This window comes from Micromesistius poutassou (assembly GCF_964030765.1).
Source record: "Micromesistius poutassou genome assembly, chromosome: 18".
NCBI classification, from domain to species: Eukaryota; Metazoa; Chordata; class Actinopteri; order Gadiformes; family Gadidae; genus Micromesistius; species Micromesistius poutassou.
The window spans coordinates 2,146,164-2,159,556 of NC_140288.1; the positions used below are offsets into that span (position 1 = coordinate 2,146,164).

Here is a 13,393-nt window from a genome sequence, read left to right on the forward strand (position 1 = left end):
CGTGTATGTGTGGCAATGGACAAAATAAATTGTTGTATTGTATTGTAGAAAATGCTTTCCACTCTCAGAAGTTATGATACCTTTGATAGTAACAGGACACAAGCACTTGTGTTGTGAAATTGGATAAAAGGAAAAACGGAGTAGCGATAAGCAGGCGAGATGGAGAACTGATTGCTGAAAGCAAACAATATCTCAAACAACACAACAAGATACCATTAAACCAAAAAACAAATCACAGCCCATACACTTTATTTTGCGTTTAATACTATCGTCCACGGGATACAATTCACTCACTGTCAAATCTGCTTCTTTTAAACCAAAAAGAATAAAGCAGATAGTCTTTACTAAAAATATATAAGCGCACTGCTGTTTCATTTTTGAACACCACCAATAAATCATGTCTGCCTACGTGTCAATGCTGAGACACTGGGGACCGGGGGGGGGGGGGGGGGGGGGGGGGGGAACTCCCATTGTGCTCAAGATCTGAGACAGAGCGACTGAACGGAACGACTGAGAGACGAACGCCTCGACTCAAACGTTTTTTAAATGCCTTTTCAGGCATGTTTAAGTGTGTGTGGGTTCAGGGATACACGTTGACGCATGGATGGATGGATGTGCGAGAGCGCAGGGAGACTGAGCTAGAGGAAGGCAGAGGCAATAGATCCCCGACAGACTCTCTCGTTATTGCTCTTTGATAACCACAGCATCCACAGTGTAGGCAGCGTTTATCATTATTAATGGTGGCATATGCGGGAACACATACTGGCGAACGAACACACACACACACACACACACAGTTGCGGGCACGCACCCACACATTATCTCTCACACACTCTCACATGCACGCACACACACACACACACTCTCTCTCTCTCACACTTTGATACTCAAACATACACCCACTAATGCATGCACATACTCAGAAACACACACACACTGACACACTTGAATGCACACACACATGCACACACATCAGCTTTCAATGCACACACACACACAAGCACACACATCAGCTTTCATCACCCTCTCTTCTACATCTGTCTTCCTCTTCTCTTTTTTTTTTTCTCCCATGTACGCACGCTCATGCAGGCCCTCTAATGCACGTGCTCTGATGCACACAGTTCTCCTGCGAGCTGACATATGGCCAGATAAGCACCTTCGGTGAAGGCTTGCTGCAGAGCCTCCGTGCTGCAGTTCCACAGAGTCATGTGCATCTCTCTCTCTCTCTCTCTCTCTCTCTCTCTTCCATCTCACCATCCATCCACTCTTCTATTTCCCTCCCTCCCTCTTTCTCCCTCTCTTTAACTCGCCCTGGGTCTCTCTCCTGCCCCACTCTCTCACACACAGTCTTGTTCGTCTCTCTCTCTCTCTCTCTCTCTCTCTCTCTCTCTCTCTCTCTCTCTCTCTCTCTCTCTCTCTCTGAGGACAGTTAGTTCCTGTGACGCTCCCACTGAGACGCAGTGTAATAAAAACAGCAGCTGAGATATGAGCCGTGGAGTGGAGAGATATACTTGAGTATTAGAATATGCTCTCATTGCTGGAAATTAAAAATTCCCACCCAGCGTGACACTAAATGTTTTTAATTTGATCGACAGTCAAGTGTATATCAAACAAAGTAATGGCTTTGTACGCTTTTGAGAGGATTTAGATAAGGAACTACTAATCAGCTGTAGTCAGTGGAAAATACATGAACACTTATATTATGAAGAAAGAACACACTTGACAAATGAAAACAATGTAATGGTACAGTTCCTCTCAACGGCTTAGCAACACAGGCAAAAACCTGTATCAACATAGTGTTTACATAATGTTTCAAAGTAAACTAAACCCCAAATCTTTCTTTTAATATGGTAACATGTTGTAGATGATGGATATGCCATTTTCATTTTCATTTTCATTTTCATCATCATCATTTGGAGAAAAAGGGTGTATAACCCTGTGTTTTTGCTAGTCCCTGCCAACGTTCTACTCTGTCCAGTTTCTCGTGTTCTTTCCTGACGTTGAAGGGCCTTTCCCGAGGCATTCCACATCAAGACCAAGGAGACGGATGGCGAGATCTGTGAGGATGAGTGGCGCTCCGTCTGGGCAGTAGTTGATGTCGACGGCCGCGTCTGAGAGAGGCTTCAACTTTTCGGAACACGTACGTCACGTATAACGCGCCCGGTGTATATTTAATGTACCACATCGCTCATTGCAAAGCGCAGAAAAAAAAAAACGGCAGTATTAGCTTTAAAAAGTATCACAAAGTTGGCCTGGGTCGTAACCAAACATCTCAGTGTGTTCTAATTTGAGTGTTCAAGTGTTCTAATTTGAGCTTAAACAGGGGGTGCACTTACACTTTAAAACATGGTGGACCTCCATGTTGCCGAACGATTCTAAAGTGAAATGACTGTACGTTTTCTGTCCTATTCTGGTTCATGAAAAGGACATCGTTCCTCAAATCCGATTGTGCAGGAAGCATCTATGATAAATAAAACATCTGTGCTCGGTCACCCTGTTTTGTGACCAGGGGTGTTGACTCGTAGAAACGTTCTGGGTCCTGATATCTCCCCAATGTCCTCAGCCCTATCCCTAAGAATACTTGAGCAACACTATCCCCTACCTGCGCCGCACTGATCTGTATTCGCTCCGAGGGGTAAGACTCTGTGGATAAAATGTGTATCCCCGGTGTTATCATCAGTGCAACCGGGGCTGCCATTTGGGTGTTATGCTGATGACACCAGGCTGTACATAACAAACAGCCCAGAGCGCCAGCTAAGGCAAAACCACATCACCTGCATGGGGGAGATAACGGCTTGGGTGGAATGGTATTCTTTACCATGGAACAGCAAGAAAAAAAAACACCCAAGTTTTCAACCTTGTTGGGTTATACTATTAAATTTTTTTGTCCTTGTTTAATTGCTTAGATTAATCTACCTCAACATCTGACTCACTAATACGGGCGCCTTGCTTGACCCCCCCCCCATGCGTTTTCACGACTTTGGAAGATTTAATTTGACTATTTAATAAAACATCTCAGAGCTCAGCCTGGCTCTATCGTTCCCCTGACGCCCAGATGCTCGCCCATGCCTTAATCTCCTTCAGCCTGTGCTACTTCATTCCCGTTTTACAGAAAAACCCAGCAGGGATATGCATAAGCTCCAGTTTATTCTGAATAGTGCTGACGGAATCTTGTTGATAGTTGGAAAATAAATCATATATATATATATCGTTTTGGTGCAACTGGTTTGTTGTTGCCCATGAAACTTCTTCATCATCGTCTTCATCATCTCAGTCCTGATCTGTGCGTTGACAGATGCTAAGCATGGAGCACTGACGCTGATTAATTTGCAACCTAATTTGTTTCAAGAGATATATTATATATGATATAAATTTTAATACAATTTTAATTTGTATATAATTCAATGTTTTGGTATTTCGTCAGTTATATTATACCTATTGATTTCTAGCATATATTTATCTATATGCCCTATATGTTTTTTCATTTTTATCTGGCATCTGGTTGTTTTTTTGTCGAATATTATGTCAAAAAGTGCCAGTGACTTGTCATAAAAATTTCAGTGGCCAGTCTGAGTTGTTCTGTGCATCAGAAAATAAAACACTTGAGCTTGCACTACGACTTGATGTAGCAGATGTAGCTATGAAGACAGATACACGCATACGTCCACACATGTATTTATTTCAAAGAGGACAATTTGCTCATGCTACACTGTGCTATGCTATCCACACAAGTGTTCAGGGCAGCGCATCCAAAAATGCATACATAACTATGCCTTCTAATCCTCTGTGTCCATTCAGATCCAAAACAAGTGATGAATAGCACCAACAACATCGTGCTCACAATAATACATGCAAAAAGAGCCCGCATTTGACTTTGTTTACAACCACGTCAAGTACACATCTTTGGCGATGCTCCAAAAGCCACACGTCCTCTTTCTCCAGAAGCCAGCCATGCATTAAATGAGCGTCTGTAACCTCATCACTGACCACAGTTTGCTCCTTAAGACCCCTGTTGCCCCCCCGTGCGTCCCAGGTCTGGCCCAAGGGCACATTGAGGATCATGAAGTTCAGGCTCAGCCTAATCATTTGAGACCGGGGCAGACTGACATTTTGCTTCCTTTTTGGGTATATTCGACTTCATTTTCTTCTTTACCATTTCATATTAGTGTTGTCTGGCTCTGTGTGATGTACATAATACATTAAATATATGCTATTATATCCCAAAAATGTTTAGTATTAGTTATAAAAGTAGTATTAGTAGTTGTAGTAATTATATTTCATTGCATACATGTGGATTGGTATTCTGTGTGTGGTCACGTGTGTATCTGTTGCTCTGTACAGAGTCAAGCACTGTGCTGCCATGCTACAGAGGTCAAGCGATCGTTCAGATAGCAACGTGTCAGACCATCTCAGTCGGGGTATCTCTCTGTGTCGCTACTCTCCATGCACAGAGATAATCACACGTGCCATCAAAGCGTAGCACCTGGTTACGACTGGGTGTGTGCGTGTGCGCGCACGTGTGTGTGCGTTTGCATGTATGTGTGCGCGTGTGGACATTGTGTATGAGAGCACGTACTCGTGTGTGCGTGAGCATGCCAACGCTAGTATGCACTCACGCTGATTAGCATTTGGTCATTCTTCCGCACGCACGCACGCACGCACACACACACACCGGCACACACCCAACCCCCTCCCCCACCCACACGCACCCACACACACACACACACACACACACTTGTCCTCTGATTACCTGAAGGTCATTTGGAATATCTGGCCCAAGTTGACTTCCTGGCTCTTGTTGTTGTAGCCGTGCAGCATCTCGCCAAACAGCGTGTTGTTGAAGCGGACGTCCTGTCTCACACACTTGGAGCCGTCACAGTTGTCAGCCTGCAGGAGGCAAGAGCGGCCGTCTGTCGCCAGCTTGTACTCCTGCACACACCTGAGGAGGACACGGCGGAGCTGTCAAGGTGACGCCGCGCACAACGCACCCCGAGGTTAAAATGTACAAATTTGGACACGGGAGCAGAAAACGATCAAATGTGTCAAGACGGGGGAGGCCACATGTGACTTTCTGAGGGATGTTTTGGCAGGTTTGTTTGTTTTGACTGTGTTTTACTCTCTCCACGTCCCATGTCTTTGAGGGCTTGGATAATCGCTATATCAATCAAATGTGTCATGATTAATATTATAATAAAGACAAAAAGACTGAACATTTGCATGAATCGGTTGAGGAAGCACAATTCATATTCATTACATGAACTGCATATTTACTATTTAGTTCTTAGTTCGCAAGACTAACACAACAATAAATGCATTCATTAATCGACAAGCAGGTAGGGGCTAGGGCGTCTTGCTCAAGGATGCCTAACATCTGCTGACATTGGGGTTCAAACCCAGAACCTTTGGGCCTGGAGCTCAAACATCCTTACGGCTAATCTATTCAAACCCTGCATGCACACAAAACAAACACACACACACACACACACACACACACACGTCAAACACAGCAATCTGGGCACTGTGTAGACATACAATGTGCTGAATAATTAAAACCATGTCCCATAGCCATACATGATAGATTCTCCCAGGCATACATTCTCCCACCCATACTATGCATGAGATGCATAGCCTACTGCCACGGTGGAAATGGATAGAAAACAGATAAAGTGGAATTGCTCCCATAAAGTAATGCACACGGAGACCCCCCATCTCCACTCAGCAGATAGGTGATAGGGGACATTGAGCAGCAAAATATCTAGTAAATATTGAATATGAAACTAACTTCACCCCCTGTCTGGTCACATTCCATGTGCAGCCATCATTTCTAACTTGGAACTAAATCCCAACAGGAGAACAGAATGTGCTTTTCATTTTTTACCCAGAATGCATTATCTTTATTTTTATATCACTAACTAGGATTTAAGATTCACGCAATGATCTGGCCAGCTGAGATATCATGCAGAGATTCGCCAGGGCCTTTACATTACAGTCCAGAGACCTGAGATGGAAGAATTTGCCCAATTGAATGGATTTCAGTGTTGTGTTGCCCTGTTGACAGCGGGCATTAAACTGATAAAAGAATACATAAATACATGTGGAGACCATCATGTAAATGTATACACTGAGTTGTATTTCATAGGGTCTTCCTTTAAATATGTACTCTGTGTATATGCTTATGATTTACAAATGTAAACGATTAACAGATAGGTCCCTACAATTACAATTCAACACACAATCCCCATTTAAAATAATCTATAATCTTTTAACACTTCTAAATTCAAATATTATAAACAGAATGAAATTGTGAAAATATGCAATTATATATTTTATACATTTCTCAAACTCACACCCAGAATAAGATATAAAGCCTTAAGCAGTGCTTAGGGGACACTTATGCTAACTATGCTCAGCTGATCAGCTAGAAAACCCTTGCGTTTAAATCACCCTCAACAGAACCGCTGCAGAACAAGGAGTTAAAAAGACCCCCTAAAAATACTGACAGCCTTTGAGACAAGACTTCATGTATACTGGAATTCAATTGTTGTGGGTTAGATATTATGTCATGATATATGTTATCCTACATGTTCGCCTGAAACTATTTCCAAGCCCATATATGTTACTGGTGTTTTGATGTTTGCATAATAATAATCATATTTGTGGACTGCATCTCATTAATTTGGTCAAATGTCTAAAAATTCACTAAAATTCTAGTCTAAAATTCACTGCGCCAAATGAGATTTTTACGAGACACAAGGATACTTGTTATTATGCTCTGAAATAACTGATATTTACTTTACTGTATATTTACTTTAAGCCCTTTGCGACTGTGACTGTGATTAAGGGTTTTACAAATAAAGTTGACAAGTGGCTGATGTATCTGAAATATCTAATCAGCCATTTCTCCAGGAAATCCTGAAAGCCACCACCACGCAAGACAAGCAGGACAGAATTATCATCCACCTGCTCCTTCTAATACCCAAAGCTGTGCTAAATCTGCATAATAAACCCAGACTTGGGTTTATTAAGCCTCTATCCTTAGAGGCTGCGGTCTTCGACAATACACTACATCAAGTGTACATTTGAGGATACTGTTTCCATACGGAGAGCAGTAAGTGTAGTGTGCTGAAATCTATGCACTGATGGACTGAAAAGTGCAGCTTGATTCCGCCACACGTTTCTTCACCTGGGACAAACCCGGGGCATGATTGCTCACGGCAGTCAGCTGGTGTCTGTTTGTGATTTAATCACACATAGATTGTCTTTTCCCAGGAGAGGCTGGGCTGACATTCTGCCACAAGCATAAACAGTTGGGCTGCGTTGGCGTAACAGTATTTCTGAAGTCGTTTTATGGGTGGTATGTAGTTTGTCATCGTAGGTTTGTTCCCCCAAACGTCCCCAATTGTTTCATGATTAAATATTTGATTATTAGATTTGTTCATTATAGATTCTGAAAATATTTTATGGACAAGAATGTATGAGACTTTAACTATATACAAGGAAAAGTTTGTACCGATAATTGTTTCTTAATTTTCTGAGGAAATAACTTCACACCAGGAATATTGGTTGTTGTATAAAACATATGTTCAAAGTAAGCCTTGCCAACCCCGTTTTGTTGAATGACTTACAATCACAAATTCAACGCCTTTTTATAGAGCCAAGAGGCAACACGATATATAAACATGTTCTGCGGCAAATTTCCCTTGATCATTTTAAATATAATCAGACAAATAAGAACTGTAATATATGGGGGGTTTCCTTCAAGCTAAACCTGTGCTGCGTGACTTTTCATAGTGCAGTCGGCACCCTACAGTTCAAACCTAATTGTAACTTTTTCAATCTCAATTTGGTCTGGGGAAAAGAAGGCGGGAAAATCTAATTGTGAGGGTTGTGAGGGGTTGCCCAGAAAACGTTTTCCTTAACCTCATTTTTACAGCCTTTCATCACAATTACTGTCTCTGGGGACATCACAGGGGCACTATCAGATAGGATTGGTCCACATCCCCTGACCCCACAAACTCAAATTGGAAAGAAAATAATAAAAAAAAAAAACCTGACAACAAACCTGTTGGGAAAAGGAAGGGATCAGAAGAAGAAGCACTTAAAAAGAAGAGCAATATGTTCAGAGTAACTAATACCCAGTTCTGTGTGCGCCACCATGCTGTTAATTGTTTTTTATAGATTTTTCTTCTTCTTGATATATATTGAAATGCTTATTCTCTTAGAAAATACAGTAAAATATCACCTCATCATCACCCCTATTACTTGATTTAATATAAAACAAACTTCCCAACTCCCTTAATATCCTTTACGGACTCGAAACCCGTAAACGTGTACAGTTGGTCGTAAAAAAATTCCGTTACTGGGGGCAGAGTGTAAGCGCGTGATTGGCAAACGGAGAACACTGACTCCGCAAACACGGGCAACATGTTCCCGTAGCATGTGAGAAGACAACCTAAAACCTAATCCTCTTCTCCATCTCGCAAAGTGATTCTCTCTTCGGTAGAATATTGACGCAACAAAACAGGAAACATGGCATGACTCCACCCATTTCAGTTTTTGCCTTCAGGCACAAGCTCTGTGCCGTCTCCCCCCAGAATTTCAGAATTATTCTGCTATAGCATAATGGAACTGCTGGATCCGAGATTAGTGTAACCCTGACGCTAACCCTAGATTGCTGTTTCCCCATTTCCCTGAGCTAGCACGACCTTAACCCACCCCCCTCCGGGTTGCCATGTTCCGTTTTTCTCCGAGCCGACCGTGATTCCGGACTCACCCGCAGAACATGAGCACGTTGCTGGAGCTGGGGTCCTCCGCCAGTGGCACCAGCTGCTGGAGACACAGCTGTTCACAGCCCCCGTTGAAGCCGTCGGTGCAGTCGGTGCCCCGCGAGTAGTCATAGCAACCCGAGCCATCCTTCATCGGCCTCAACCCCTCGGGACACTGTGGACAGGGGGTGGACAGGGGGACGGAGAGGGACGGAGGTGAATAGAGGTGACACGGGACGGGAATGATGGATGGGAAGGGTGTAGGGAAGGAGTTTCGTGGGCGACAGGGGGGGGGAAAGGAGACAAAGATAGATGGGAAAAGGTGAGCGGAGGGTAGGGTCGGCTGTCCATCCGCTTTCAGTGACTAAAGAGGAGCTCGGGGAGAGAGAAGGGTTAAAAGGGTGAAGCCTTTGAGGAGGGATTTGATTTGATTGTGATTTATTTTTACGCTATCGAGTCATCAGTCGCTCACCTGCCCCACTGCAAAGTAAGATGATAACAAAGTGGTTGGAATATAAAAGGAGGTGTTTTATTTGTCCACCAAAAGATTTGATTGTAAAGTATAATCATGTTTTGTTTTGCAAAACGTCAATGCTAAAGGGAAATTGTAATTCTGTGAAACAGTCCACTTTCTCTAATCGTATTCAGTATTATCTTTAATTTGACCACATTTTTAATTTCAGTGTCAGGGCTTTTTCTTCAACACAAAAGTCAAATTTCTTAAGATCCTAATTTTAGTTTTCTGATCTTTCTTAGTTTCAGCTGAGTCAATAGCTGATTGACTCATGCAAGGGATTTGGTTGGTTCTGTTGTGTACTTTATCCGTGCCAATTTCTTGCCAATACAATGGCGCCATTCCCAGTGACAAAAATCCCCATGTATCCACATTAAATAGACATAGACAAGTAAAAAATGAAACAACACTTCAAGTTTCTTCCAGATCTTCGGATATCCAGTTTGTTTAACGAGTTGATTAATGCTTTACATAGCAGATAAGCACGGACGGAAGATACACATTGGATTTACCCAAGCAGAGATTGTGCGATAAAATGCATAAGTGGATTAGTATTCAGACGGAGATAAAGACACTCACACACGCACAATAAACAAACAGGAAAATGTCTTCCACAGACATAATCGACATGTACAAAAAAACAAAAAAAAAGAGAGTCCACAATCACTTTTAATCTAATTAAATGAAAAAAAGTCTTAATGTACTGAGAGAGTACAGAACAGCCGCTTGCAAACAAGGATGTTTGCACTCGTGTTCTTAGCTCTGGGGCTAACTCAATTCACGCTAACTCAGTTTCCCCCAGTCAGAGTGAGTGAAGATCAGACACCAGAGTAGCGGGGGGATATCATAACACCACGTAATCTCCTCGGAGAATGTAAAAGAGATGATTTCATAGTTACAGTACCGTGCGTGTGGACTACTCCAGATCGGATTAGCTCTGTTATCGAGATAGCTGGGAGGCCCCAGGCATACTGTTTCTACACAAGATGACATGCTACCAGGCGAACAGATGGCCGCTCTGATCGAAAGCACAGTTCATCTGTGAAATCCCATGTTCGGCCCCGGCTGTGCAGTTTGGGTAATGCGTGGGGGTGGGTGTGGGTGTGTGTGTGTGTGTGTGTGTGTGGGGGTGTGTGACACACACACACCCCCATTTACAAATTTTACTTTTGTAAATACAAATAAAATGTACTAGTTCACTTTCCATATCCCCCTATAAACCGTCACAATAAAACTAAGGTTGTTGTGCAGCATTGTCCCACGCCCACACAGTGCTACCATCCACTTACATACATAACTCTATTTCATATAATGAGTTTTTTAATTGTTTGTTGCCAAAATTCGCACAGGGGTTAGGTCCCGCTTGCCGTATGGCAGTCTTTCTCTCTTCTTTTCGATTTGTCACGCCACTACAAGGATACTCAGACGTGCTCGCTTTATAAGGTGCCGGTGTGAATTCATTTAACAATGGACACGTGCGTCTGTCATCGGGCAGGACGGTATGGGTCGACTTCACTTTGTGTGAAGGGATTAACAATTAAAATGTAGGGCGATGCCACTGAACGTGCACTTGAAATATAAATGAGTGCGCTGAGAAAACTCTCTTGAGTAGCGAATGCTTTTCTGAAATGTAACCCAGAAACCCTGACACAAAAAAAAAACAAAGGGGAAAGTTGAATGAGGACTCTCTTAGAAAACGTCTGGCCTTGAATTCTATGGATGAAAAAATGCTACATCTAATATCGTGGGGGGAAACCAGTTTGACAGTCTAATCTTGTTTCGGGGGCACACGCTCTGTGGCATGGCTGCGTCTGAAAGGGGTTATGAATTAGGGAGTGCGGCTCTATTGCTGCATGCGCAAAAACACACAGGAGGAATTACATTGTCCCCAGCCAGGAACCCAAAGTTCCACTCAGGTTCCTTTGAGTGCTTAGGCACGAACAAGCTAACTTTTAATGTGTTCAAGGGCAGTGCCAGTGTGACTTATAGAAGCACTCACATTTCCATCCCTACAGTGACACACAGGCATGCGTGTACAGCCAATGCACAGGCACACACACACACACACACACACACACACACACACGTATGCATGTACAGCACATGAAGAGGCGCACACACATACACACACAAAACAGGCATGCATACAGCATATGCACGGGCGCACAACCAAACACACATACACACGCACACACACAGGCATGCATATACAGCACACACACACAGACATCAATATGGCCACACTAAGAAAAATGCATTTATGGCACTCACACACAAGCACATATGCTCACAGACTCCCAGGCAGGTATCTGGCACACACAGGCACACGCACGCACACACACACACACACACACACACACACACACACACACACACACACACACACACACACTTTGTGCCACTACATTACTGAGAGTGAGGAGCACACAAACAGCACGTTGTTGGGTGGAAACAGACTAGGTGAGTAACTGGAGACACTTCATCTTAATCTATCGCCCCTCTCTCCCTCTATCTCCTCCCGCAGGGATGCAGATATGATCATGGTCTCATGCCCTAGTCTAGTGCATCTGAATTCATTCAACTATAAGAAGGGGGCGGAGGGGGAGGGGGGGGGGGAGAAAATTGAAACAGCAATCCAATCTCTATTCCAGGATATCTTGCCTTGCACAGGGATCTTAGTTGGGATTCAAGGTTGCAATATAATGCCGCCCACCCACCAACCAACCCTCCCCCTAAAATGTAATTCCATTTAATTTGAGTTCAAGGCCTCTGACTAAGGAAACACTTGATTGCCTGTGCTTTATCACTGAATACATAAAACCCTTATGTTCTGTAGGGTAGAAGTTAAAGCTGTTAGCATTATATTATCATATTTCCTTTAAACATACAATGGATTCCTCCCATAATAGCCTCAGGGATAGAAGGACAGAGGTAGTTAGTTAGCTAGCTTGTCAGTCATACTGCTAGAGAGAGAGAGAGAGAGAGAGAGAGAGAGAGAGAGAGAGAGAGAGAGAGAGAGAGAGAGAGAGAGAGAGAGAGAGAGAGAGAGAGAGAGAGAGAGAGAGAGAGAGAGAGAGAGAGAGAGAGAGAGAGAGATGTATTAGCTAGCTAGCAACTTAGTTAGTCAGAAAGCTAGTTAGCGAGCTAGGTCGTTAGTTGGTTGCAGAGAGTGCAAAGTGGCACCCAGTGGTTCATTTAACGACATGCTTGATCCTACATTTAACCATCAGTGAGCAGAGTAATGGAGGGAGAGGAGTATTAAAATTAATTTGCCAGAAAACCATAAGGCATTAAAGCGTTATGGTAATGAGAGGAGTGGAGCAGTGCGGAGCAGGGGAGGAGTGTGGAGAGAGTCGTGATGTTCATCTCCCCAGAACACCAGCTCCGCAGAGACATGCCGCCATACAGAAAATACCAAGGAAGGATTACGCTAAGAGGGTGTGTGGCAAACTGTGTTGATGTGTTGGATGGAAACACCTTTCTATCCCCCCCCCCCCCCACATGTTTCCAGTTTTAAATCCATGCAGAGAAGGGGGAGTGTGAGTTAGAAATGTGTCTCCCCTGCTAAGAACTTATAACCTATTTCTAAAAATGTTCTTTATCACGCAACAGATGGACCATGTGAAAAAAGGAGAGGGAGGGTAGATCTATTTAGGAAATTTGCAAACACACCTCACAGTTTGACAGGAAACAACAAAAATATCAGTGATCACACCTGCAGTCAACAATACGTCTTTGCCAAGCCTGCATCAGAGATAATTTCGGTTACGTCCCGAATGTGAGGACAGTGGATTAATGACACGCTTCCAATATCACCACCAGCTGCTCATTCCTGGAGTGTTTCAATTAAAAAGACAGATACTAGGGAGGGCTAAAATAATGTGCCATGAGAATAACTGTTCCTCATCAGTTATGATACGTTGTTAGGCAACAAAAATATATATCTGCGAGTGTGAATCTTAATACTCGATTTCCTTTTAGTAAACAGATTGATGGTAATTGCAGGAGGATCAATCAATTACGCTAGTGAGCTTCTGATATCTGATTGCTTTGCGTAGATAAATGTGCCATATTACATTCAGCAAGGAATCCTCTCAAGTAGGGTTGGGGTTGC

At 43.2% G+C, this 13,393-nt stretch overlaps 1 protein-coding gene across 1 annotated transcript in view; it reads right to left on the bottom strand.

Annotated features, from left to right (window-relative positions):
- astn2 (astrotactin 2) overlaps positions 1-13,393 on the bottom strand; it is a gene marked incomplete at both ends in the record, with an annotated part of 226,615 nt that overhangs the window by 34,623 nt on the left and 178,599 nt on the right. Inside the window, 2 exon segments of the mRNA XM_084483245.1 lie at positions 4,751-4,939; positions 8,774-8,940. Of these exon segments, the coding sequence (XP_084339371.1) occupies positions 4,751-4,939; positions 8,774-8,940 (356 nt within the window).